Here is an 11,310-nt window from a genome sequence, read left to right on the forward strand (position 1 = left end):
CATATGTAGGCCGATAGCCTTCCTTTGAATCAGTTTAGTAGTCTACACTTTCATTCTCTGGTTGACCTCCGGATATTCTGTTGTTTGACATTTGGCACAATTTTACCTTTTTCCGCTTGACATATGTTTCCCATATTTCTCATCCGGTTGGGTTAGTTATGGCTGTAACCACCTTACCCCTCACCGCATTCTCGCCTCATTTGCCTTCTCCCTGCCCGAAGGAGCTCTGCTCAGCAACTCGTACCTTCACCTTTTCTTTTGTCACTTACTTGGCTCAGGCTAGGATCCCAATTAATCTCTACAGCATTTTCCTTGCATCAATTCTATCAAAATAAAATCTCCTCTGTTTCTGTACAGGAAGGATGAAAATTACAAGCGCACAGTGATGGCGTGCTTTATACAGGCTGCATATCTGCTGGAACTGGACAGGCAGGAAAAGCGAGACAGAGATGCAGCGTTGGCACCCAAATGGTGGAAGCCCTTCAAATACAAGGTAGTGGAAGAATTGGTGGATGAGAGGGATGAATCCATCTTTGGAGCAAGGCTTGAATGGGACAGGTATGCTGCATTCTCTGATCTTCTGGTAGTGAGACCTAGTAAGGCTCCCAAAGGCAATAATAGCTCTCAGAGGGACCTTGCTGAGGGCTGCTACAATCAAAAGGGACATACAAGATGATCTGAGAATTTTAACAATGGAGGACCTCAGTGGCTCCTGTAGGTTTCACAGGACACTGGAGGCAGTCAGGACAACAGTGAAGAAATATGGGAGCAGTGAAGTGTGCATGGTTGGGCATTCATTGGGGGCTGGCCTGGCTTTGCAGGTGGGGAAGGCCTTAACATTTGAGGGCATATTTGTCGAATCTCATCTGTTCAATCCCCCTTCTGTTTCATTGCCCATGGGCCTTAGAGGTATTGGTGACAAGTTTGGACTGTTGTGGAATGCAGTGAAGGGCGTGACAATAGTTATTATTCCTTCTAAGGAAAAAGGGAATAAGGAATTAGAAGGCTTTGATAAACAATCAAAGGATGGGGCAGAGGCAGATTCAGTTAATATTTGTCAGCGAATCCAGAAATGGGTTCCCCATCTTTATGTAAACAATAGCAATTACATCTGTTGTTACTACTCTGATTCTTATAAAAAACGCAAGAACTGTCATGGGGATGAAGAAAAATCAATGGAGGTCATGCCAGAGGTCTCTGGTATGGATCGTGTGCCTGCGAAACTGTATGTGATTTCCAAGGGCCCCATGAAATTTTCGGAAGCTCATGGGATTCAACAATGGTGGTCTTATGAGTCAGAGCTCCAGATGGCATTCAATGGGAGTAAATTGATACAACAACAGGTTAGTTCCTTCATACATCGTTCTCATCTGAAGACTGCCCTGGGATCTTAGCCCAGTCATGGGTTCAATTCTCAGGGCAGCACAATATACCCTACCTGAAAACCCCCAAACACATATTCTTTATTAGTATTTGTTTGGCGTTTGTCCACTGCCGTTACCAGGTAGGGAAAATTAAAAAAAATTGAGAGATTCTCTGTCTGGTTTTCGATTTTGGAGTGATGTTTTTCTTTCGATTCGGATTATGGCGTGAATTCTGGTGACCGTTGCTTTCGCACTCTCTGTTAATAAAATTATTCGATTGCTTTTGGTTATTGTGGTCAAGCCATTAATGAAAATTGAATAAAGTGGCTTGAAATTCAAGCATGCCAGCAGTGTCAAACTCTGTTTTGAATCTTTAATACAACAGTACAATTTGCTTCATGTTAACCAAAAAGGTATCCAATGTTGCAGAGTTACAGTGTTATAATTGCATCACATGTGACTAGGGCTAAGGGCATCCTATGTTGCGGAATTACACTGTTATAATTGCCTCATCGCGTTAAAAATGAAATATTGTTTTTTCAAAATAGCTGTTTAGTTGAGAAAAAAGAAACGATGTTTGGTAATCCATTTAGTAGTTGAGATGGGAGTCCTTGAAGGAGGTGGAAGAATGGTCTGGAAGGTTAAAAGTGGCTAGAATTTGGAAAAAAAATTCAAAAAAATCTTGTAAAAGTAGTGTTTGAATTATATTTTTGATAGTGGAAATGGATTTAGCACCATTAAAAATTTCTAAAGCACTTAAAATTATAAATTTTAACAACTTTTAGTTGGATTTACAAAAATGCCATAACAACATATTTGTTAGACTACAGCGTTGAGATAATTTTGACTTAAGTTTAAACTTCTGTATGTATAGATTTGAGAATAAGAATAAGGTTCTTGGAACATTTTATGTAATTTATATATGTATTTGCGGGGGTTTCAAAATTTTGTAATATGATATTTTTAGGCTAATAAGTCTTCCTTTGAATCAGTTTAGTAGAATACACTTTCACTCTAATTGACATCTGGATATTCTACTGTTTGACATTTGACACAAATTTTCCTCTTTCCACTTGACATCTGTTTCCTACCTGCATCATTATTCCGGGTTTCTCATCCACTTGGATTAGTTATGGCGGTAACCACCTTACCCCTCACCACATTTTTTCCTCATTTGCCTTCTGCGTGCCCGGAGGAGCTCTGCTCAGCAACTCGTACCTTCGCCTTTTCTTTTGTCACTTACTTTGCTCAGGCTAGGATGCCAGGTAATCTCTACGACAGTTTCCTTGCAGATCTGGTATTTAAATTTGTTTTCAAGAGATAAGGTTATTTTTTTCCTATCTTGCGGTGGCTAGGTTCTCGTCTGCCAAATTTTGGTGTTAGGGTTTCACGGCTGGCTCTGGAATCATGCTGCCGAAATCAGACATGGATTTTCTGGTCAGCTCAGCTATATAACTTTTATGAATGTGGCCATTCGGCCTGCCCCTTCTCTGGGTATTACGATTTTCTTAGTCAATCAGGATTCGAATGTTTACAATACTGCCCGAATTTTAATAAATATGTCTTCTTGTCTGCATTCTGACAATATACTGTTTGGAGTATACGATTTTATGCGCAAATTTTAGTTTCTCTATAACTTTGAATTCTGGGTATGACGACAACTCTGGGTTTTCAAACCCTTCGGTTTTTATTTATTTAAATGGTGAATATCCTCCATGTTTTGTCATAGTCGTGTTTTCTTTCCTACCATTTTCATATTGCATGTAACAGTGATTAGGAACAGTTTGGCTCCGTCGATTCCCCTTCATGGTTCAGTTTTTTTTGTAATTTAGTTCCAAAAACTAAAGTGGTATATCCAGCGCATTGTTGTGAATAAATCCTTGTTGTAAAAGGATCAATCCACACAAATAATTTAATTAATTTTGTAATATTTACAAGTAAATCAAGGCTGGTCTTTTTATTGGAAATCGCTATCCGAGGATGTTGCAGATTCCCTTGTAAAAAATTAAATGGGATTTCAACTCTTAAAAGGTTGGTTTAAGATTCAAAAACAACTTTTGACCATCTCTTAAACGTGATGGGTTTAAATTCTTTTTCATTTGTTCCTCGGTAAATCAATTTTCATTTTCCACTTGTTCAAAGTTTAAATTTTCATGTTTTTCAATAAATTAAGAAAAATAAGAAAGAATATTGGAATTAGTTAGATAGAATTAGAGGTTTGAGCTCTCTTTGTTCTCACCAAAAGCAAGCGTGGTAAAGTTCAGAACCGGCAACATGGCATGACATAATTCGTTAAACGCCCAAATACCACTTCAAGAGGTTCGTACCAATCACAGAGTGATCTAGAATTTAGAAAACAAGTCCTTCAATTGTGTTCTCTGCACATTTCATTCTTCAATTCTTATTACTGGGACAAGAAAGTGTTTGAGGATGGGGTCGTTTAAAAGGGATCTGCATGTGAAATCCCTTCTTTCAATGCTGGAGATGGTGTCATCTGAGTTCCAGAGACAGGACAGTCATCGTCTCACTTTCGCATGCTTCGTTGTTTCGACCCTGGACATCCTCAATGCTCTCGATCAGGTGCTATCCATTATTCCTTTTACTCCAGAATTGGCTATATTCTTGTTATACCTACCTCGTAAATTTTGTTATTTGCATTCAATTGTGGGCAACATTGACCTTATTCACTCATTTCCCCGGTTGAGTGTATGTTGGAAACATGTTTTTGGTAGTTATTTTGTAATATAGTCAGTATTGACCTTACTCATTTCCCACTTGGGAGGATCTTTGAAACTTTATTCTGGTGTTTGCATGGCATCATAGCCTGCACTGACCTTAATCACTCATTTCCCCGTTGGGTGGATGTTGAAACTGCGAGATGATTTCTGTTTCATTCTATTCTGTGCCATTGTCCTTATTTGTATCATGCTAGCTCCTACAACATGAAGGACTCGAGGGATCTTAATAGCTTTGAGTTCTACTGTGCTACTGCTTGTACATGTGCTTTTTCATGCAAGGTTATATCTATCCAGCACATAAAAGCCATATAAGAATAATGCTTACTATATACCTAAATACTTCTTCATTTAGGATGACGGTGAAAACTGTTGTGACATTGTAGGTAAACCCTAGCAAACTTCCACTTGCCGCCCAATGAAGTCAGATTGCTCCCCCCACCTTAGCAGATGAGAAAATCCCTATCTTGGGCTATTGAATCACACAACGTAATTAACTGGTAAGCTGTCATACCTTACTTGAGCATAACAATGGTTTGGGATATGCTTTACTGAGACAGAAGCACTATGGATTACATAAGCTGTTTGGATTACAGAGTGGGTAGAGTGGGTATTGTTACTGCTCCAGTGATTAGGCAGGACCCAATTCCTTCGGGACCTGCGACTCACCATGTGGAGCATATTGTATTTATAAATTTTGAACAAAGACCATTCTGGATGGTAACATACATAGCACTAAAATTGACTTCTCACATAGGCTAACAGATATGCATGAGAAGCACTGTCCCTTTGGGGACTATACCATGTACTTATCCTCCTAAAAAGAATGAGAATATACAATCTATACAATCTATAGAGAAACAGAATACGCTGACACCTATGTTTTATGTAGTCCTAGCCTCCTAGGATGTTGGTACAAATGTTCCAATATATCCAAATCCCATCACGAAGAACGTTGCAACTTGCATATAAAGGTAGATATAAAAGTGATTTTATCCTAAGATGCACAGAAGAAAGGAGAGCATGTAAAGAAAGGAGAAATGGAGACAATCTCCGTAAAATTGGAGTTGACAATGGAAACATAAACATTGCTGACAACTCGGCAGGGATGGTGGAGAGTGAAACAAAACATTGGTGCAGTAGAGGCATTAATGGGTGTTCTAAAGAGATATGACTGTTCAGGATTTGATGGCCACCCTTATTGGCAACAATGTCTTGCTCAGGTCAGGATTTGATGGCCACACTTATTGGCAACAATGTCTTTCTCAGGTTTGCTTTCCCTTCCTTACTGCCCATTTAATTTTGTGATTCGTGAATACTGGTTCTATATATCTGCAAGTCTCCTTTTGCTTTATTTTCTAGCTTTTTCTTCTTCTACAATTTCTGTAACATACAAGCATTACTTGTTATTAACGGTAACATAAAGGCATATGAAATATTTTTCCAATTTACCAGAGATCAATTTCAGGCAAGTAGATAATATATATTAGGGAAATGGTTAAATAGTGATGCATAGAATGTTAATGCAAGTCAGTAATAATGAAGCATTATGTTTGGAAGAATGATTTCATAAAAGTGAGCTATTATTAGGAAATTAGGAGGTGAAAGCAGAGCAAATTTTACTGGTTCAAATCAAGAGGAATCTTTGAAAAACTGTTAATAAATATTTTTTCCTGTACAATGCGGTTTGTGAGCAGGTTTTAGTATCAACTTAAAATTAACTAAATTTGTTGCATTTCCTTCTAAATTGTTTGCTAATTCTGGTAGCTTGTATGTCACAGGAGATTGAAATTGTTTTGACTGCACATCCAACACAAATAAATAGACGGACATTGCAATACAAGCACCTGCAAATTGCGGTAAGTTCTTGTGACTTGGATTTTAACATCCAACTTTTCCTTTAAAATCCATTTTGAGGTCGATGAAATTTTCCATGATGATATTTACAAGCACATTTATGAGGACTAAGAGATGTTCTCCTGCATTATGTTTTTAAAAATTTTTGACAGTACAATGTCGTTTGATACTGATAAGTATCAAAATTGCTTCTTTGATTTTCATACTCAAAATGTTTGTCACTGAGGATAGTACTTTTTTCATGTTCTTGAGTACTGCATTCTTTTTTTCTTCTTCTACAATTTCTACAGTATACAAGCATTACTTGTTATTAACGGTAACATAAAGGCATATGAAATATTTTTCCAATTTACTAGAGATCAATTTCAGTCATGTTGATATTTCCAACGATTGATTTATTATTAAAAAATAATTTTAATTTGGGTGATCTTTTTGTTTTGTTTTGTTTGTAATTTGGGTGAAAAAAATGTGTTCCTATTATGTTAAAATTTCCACTGCTTAATCATAAATAGTAATTTTTAATTTGAGTGGTTTCGGATTTATTTAAATCAATTAGAATTTTTTACTTATTTTTCTGTCACATATAGATATCATTTTTTTATTGGGTTATACATATATATTCCCAAGTAATTTTGATTAGTTGGGATTTAATTTGGGAAATTTATTGATTTGATTGATTGGATTTTATTATATAAATAATTGAGAGAAACGAAGAATAATGATTTGTATAATTTTGATTATAATTTTTAATTTCAGTGGTTTCGGATTTATTTAAATCAATTAGAATTTTTTACTTACTTTTCTGTAACATATAAATATAATTTTTTTATTGGGTTATACATATATATTCCCAAGTAATTTTGTTGAGTTGAAATTTAATTTAGGAAATTTATTTATTTGATTGATTAGATTTTATTATATAAATAATTGAGAGAAACTAAAAATGATAATTTGTATAATTTTGATTAAAGATTTATTTTATTTTGAGCAATTTATTGATTAAGTTTAGTTTGAATGATTAAATTATTATAACATTCATTATTTTAAACCAAAATACAATTTTTTCAATCTAACATTTGTATTGTCCTCTCCTTACACCTTTTGAGGCAATGGCTGGTCTTTATATATATAATTATATAATAAAACAAAACTTCTGTATCATTTAAACTCCTATTTAAATGAGCTCCAATGACATAAGCGCACATGTACTCTATAGCATTTAAACTACTCTTTAAATGACCTCCAATGACCTAAGCCCACATGTAGTCAACGCGTGGTTGGTAGCAAGACGCGTGATTTCGTTGGGAAATAACCATTCTCGAAATTCATTATCTTTGAAGGAAGAATTGATGTTTTGATTTCAACGATCGATTTGCACGCATTGAAACTGATAGAGGGGCTGCCACAGGCTGTGCGAGCAGGTAGCCACATTGCAGTTTTGAGATCTTCCACAGCAGAAGGAATTAGAAGATATTGAGGTTGAGTGCGCATTTCTGATCTTTTACTTACATCTTCATCTTACGTTTTTGCTACCCGATCCATGGAAAACCATAACCTGCCATCTCCATCCTCGTGCCCCTCCACCTCTGCATCAATCTCATATGCCCACAACAACTCCTATGTATATGATGTGTTTATAAACCACCGTGGGCCTGATTGCAAAAAAACTTTGGCCACCGATCTTTACAATCGCCTTCGCGGATACGGTTTGCGAGTGTTCCTGGACCAGCAGGAATTGCAAGAAGGAGACGCCTTACCTTCTCAAATCAAAGGTGCTATTCAAAAAGCATCCGTTCATTTAGCGATTTTCTCTCAAAATTATGCCCAATCGAGCTGGTGCCTGGACGAGCTCGTACTCATGTTCCAGTCTGGGGCAACCATTCTTCCGGTCTTCTACGGCAGTGTCAAGCCTTCACATCTTCGGTGGGTGGAGGTCAAGCCTGAAGGACAGTATGCTCAAGATCTGCTCGAGCTCGAGCAGAAGACAACATTCGACATTGAAACCCGTCAAAACAAGCCACGTTACCAACCCAACACTGTAAAAGAATGGAGGCAGGCTCTTTCTCAGGCTGCAGACATAATCGGTTTTGAACTGGAGAATTATAATGGGTGAGGCCTTGTCTTAACATTAATTCGTTGGATTGTTAGGTCTATAACATTTTATGTTAGTAAGCATCTCTGACGAGTAATTGAACTGTCAATATTTTTCAGTGACCAGCATCAGCCCATCCAACGGATCGTGGAAAGTGTGTTAAAAAACGTTAAACGACCAGTCCATGTGGCGAAATATCCAATTGGTTTGGATCAAAAGATAGAAGATTTTGAAAAGGCAGTGTCATTGCAGCCGCAAAGCAGCGAGACTAGGGTTATAGGAATTGTAGGGCCGGGCGGCGTTGGCAAAACCACCCTCGCAAACGAAATCTTTAACCGTCGGCAATCAAAGTATGATCGAGCTTGCTATTTATCTGATGTCAGTGGGAAAACTGTTGAATTCTCGCAGAGAAAACTTCTTGAGGACTTGGCTCGACGTTTTGAGCAAATAGCGGACATTAAAACTGGTATAGATAAGATCGAAACCTATCTCGCATCTCCTCTTGCTCTCCTAATTGTAGATAATGTGGATAACATTAACCAGCTGGATGCATTATTTGTACCATTGAAAGATAAGCTTAGTCCAGGTAGCTTAGTTTTAATTACATCTCGCAATAAGGATGTTCTTATAAACTCGGGGATTGAAAACTCGTCTATTTACGGGTTAAATGGCCTCCATCAACAACACTCCCAAGAGCTCTTCTGCTCTCATGCCTTCGGCCAGCCTAATCCTAGAGAAGGATTTAGAGAAGTGGTTAAAAACTTTTTGGATGTCTGCCAGGGATTGCCCTTATCTCTTCAAGTAATTGGCGCGTCTCTTTATGGGAAAGATGAAATGGAGTTTTGGGTAGCACACTTTAACAAAATCTCCAATACACTCCCCGGTGATATAACAAGCCGGCTTAAAATTAGTTACGATGGTCTCGATAATGAAGAGAAACAGATGTTCCTAGACATTGCCTGTTTCTTCTTGGGAGAATACAGCGATACTGCCATAAGAATCTGGGGTGGATCTGGCTGGAACGGATGGTTGGGTCTTCATAAACTACAGAACAGGTATCTAATAGAGGTGGACAGCGAAAATCGCATAAGAATGCACGACCACCTGAGAGACCTGGGCAGAGATATTGGAGAGAAAGAATCTCCGCATCGGCTTTGGCGCGGAACTGAGGACCTTCATCTTAATCTGCTCGATAACAATTTTCAGGTACGTATTTTGTAGTTCTAGACCGAGTTGCAAAATAGTGTTGTATTCTCAAGATTGTCTGTAAGTTTTCATTTTTTGAACTTAAGAATGTCAATCATGCTTTAGGTGCGCGGAATCGACATGGTTCACCAACATGGCTCCGAATGGCCTGATCCACATTTGTTCAAAACCCTTGCTGAGCTGCCGATCAATGTTTGGTTAAGTAATATGGGTAGGTTGCGGCTGCTTAGGGCTAAAGGCGATTATGTGGAAAGCATATTCAGTGTTGTGCAGTCACCACAGCTACTGCGTCTCTCACCACGGCTAGTGTGGCTCTCCTGGGATTCATGCCCGTGCACCTCCCTACCTGCCTGGATTCCACTAGAGAAGTTACATGTTTTAGAAATAAACGGGAGCAATTTGCACACACTGTGGCCAGATGAATATGATCAGGTATGCGATTCTTTGGCAATATATCTATCCTTTTTTCGTTTTTGTTATATTGCAAAAATGGTTCTCCTCCATTTTTCCGTCTTCAAATACCAGTATGCACAAAAGACAAAGACATATCGAGGGGGTCAAAAACACTTTGTAAATGTGAAAATTGCAGGCACCTCTGAAGTTGAGAGAGTTGATTATTGATGCTCCTCTTTCAAAGATTCCAAAGTCAATTGGAAAGCTAAAAGATCTCGAAAAACTTGTGCTGCGCCGGAATGACCATGTGGAGGAGGCTAATCTCAAAACTTTTCTGGATGAACTCTGTCATCTGAAGTCTCTGAAATTCTTGGTGTTAAGGAAATGCTCAAATATGGAGTCACTGCCAGATTCCTTTGTAAACTTAACGAACCTCGAACATCTCGATTTGTCTGAGTGCTCCAATTTACAGAAGCTGCCAAGTTCCTTTGGGAAATTACAGAACCTCGAACTTATTGATTTATCTGGGTGCGTCAGGTTGAAAACGTTTCCGCCTGGACGTTGGAAACGTAAAAAGCCTCCCAGAAATTAGTAAATGCTGCAAATATTCCAAATTCCATCGAGGACTTCATAACTTCCAATATTCAAGTGCTCCAATCTACGTATACTTCCAAATTCCTTATTTAATAGTGCATGTTTGTATTTGAGATGTTGATAGTTTGAACCATTTCGAAGATCAAATCAGTCAATTTTTGAATGAGATTTTTGTTATAGTGTAAAAGATAAAAGCGATTTTATTTCTAAACATACATTGGTTTCTAATAACTATTTCAATGTATAAATTGGGGAAATATTATCCATACTTCCAAACGTCGCGCATTGTTATGTGTAAATCGTCATAAGCGAAACCCTTTGAAACATCATAATGTAATAATTGTTGATAGTGTGAGTATTCCATAACAGACAGACAAAAAAAATTGCTCTGTTTTTAATTCTCTGTTTTGCACAGAAAATTGGAAAAAAAAGGTTTGCTGTAAACCGTGTTGCAACAACAAGTTTGGTGTTGCAGCAACGGTGAATAACACTCTGTTTTTAACACGGAACAATATTCTGTTTTTTTAACACAGCGGAATGCGGTGTTACAGCATTGGTGGAACTGGTGTAACAACAACAGAAAAAAAAACTTGTGTTTATTAAAAATAAACTCACTGTTACGGATTCGTCCCTCTCTTACAGCAAACAACAAAAAAAAACAAATACATTCAAAATATCTGCACTGTTGTGCATTTTTCCCTTTCTGTTCTCTGCTATGCTGCTGCGTCTACCTCTGTTGTGCACTGCTGTGCGTTTCACTATTCTGGAAGTACTCTGCTGTGCACTGCTGTGCGTTTCACTATTTTTCTTTACGCTGCTGCGTGCTCTCCTCCTAACCTTAAAACAGAACAGCTGTGTGATGTATTTATATGCTAAAACATATCTGATTTAAACAATAAAAAAAACAAAATATCTTCTAATGGAAAGCTGTGTGATGTATTTATATGCTAAAACATATCTGATTTAAACAATAAAAAAAACAAAATATCTTCTAATGCCTATCTCCATAATGAATGTACAAGGTGGTTGCAAGGGAATTCAATTGTGAGAATTTAATGCACATTAATGT

The 11,310-nt window shown here is 37.6% G+C and overlaps 1 protein-coding gene and 1 pseudogene across 2 annotated transcripts; both read left to right on the top strand.

The window, feature by feature from the left end:
* Positions 1–295: 295 nt before the first annotated feature.
* LOC149213752 (GDSL esterase/lipase At4g10955-like) lies at positions 296–6,243 on the top strand (annotated as a pseudogene). Its single transcript, XR_016250047.1, has 2 exons — positions 296–1,343; positions 5,881–6,243. The product of XR_016250047.1 is annotated as a GDSL esterase/lipase At4g10955-like (transcript).
* A 904-nt stretch (positions 6,244–7,147) lies between these two features.
* Positions 7,148–10,407, top strand: LOC149213753 (disease resistance protein Roq1-like). Its single transcript, XM_089392116.1, has 4 exons — positions 7,148–8,065; positions 8,168–9,254; positions 9,360–9,686; positions 9,844–10,407. Exons 1-4 carry the CDS (start codon positions 7,497–7,499, stop codon positions 10,237–10,239), a joined length of 2,379 nt encoding a protein of 792 aa, XP_089248242.1. The 5' UTR covers positions 7,148–7,496; the 3' UTR covers positions 10,240–10,407.
* Positions 10,408–11,310: the final 903 nt, after the last annotated feature.

Source organism: Pinus tabuliformis, chromosome 1_1 (assembly GCF_031772625.1).
Source record: "Pinus tabuliformis cultivar Carrire ecotype Pingquan chromosome 1_1, CPIR1, whole genome shotgun sequence".
Lineage (NCBI taxonomy): Eukaryota > Viridiplantae > Streptophyta > Pinopsida > Pinales > Pinaceae > Pinus > Pinus tabuliformis.

Excerpts from the sequence above, each read along its gene's own strand:
- LOC149213753 (XM_089392116.1), top strand. The coding sequence starts at position 7,497 with ATGGAAAACCATAACCTGCCATCTCCATCCTCGTGCCCCTCCACCTCT. Across the intron at positions 8,066-8,167 it reads GAACTGGAGAATTATAATGG|TGACCAGCATCAGCCCATCC; the intron begins GTGAGGCCTTGT and ends AATATTTTTCAG. Across the intron at positions 9,255-9,359 it reads TGCTCGATAACAATTTTCAG|GTGCGCGGAATCGACATGGT; the intron begins GTACGTATTTTG and ends ATCATGCTTTAG.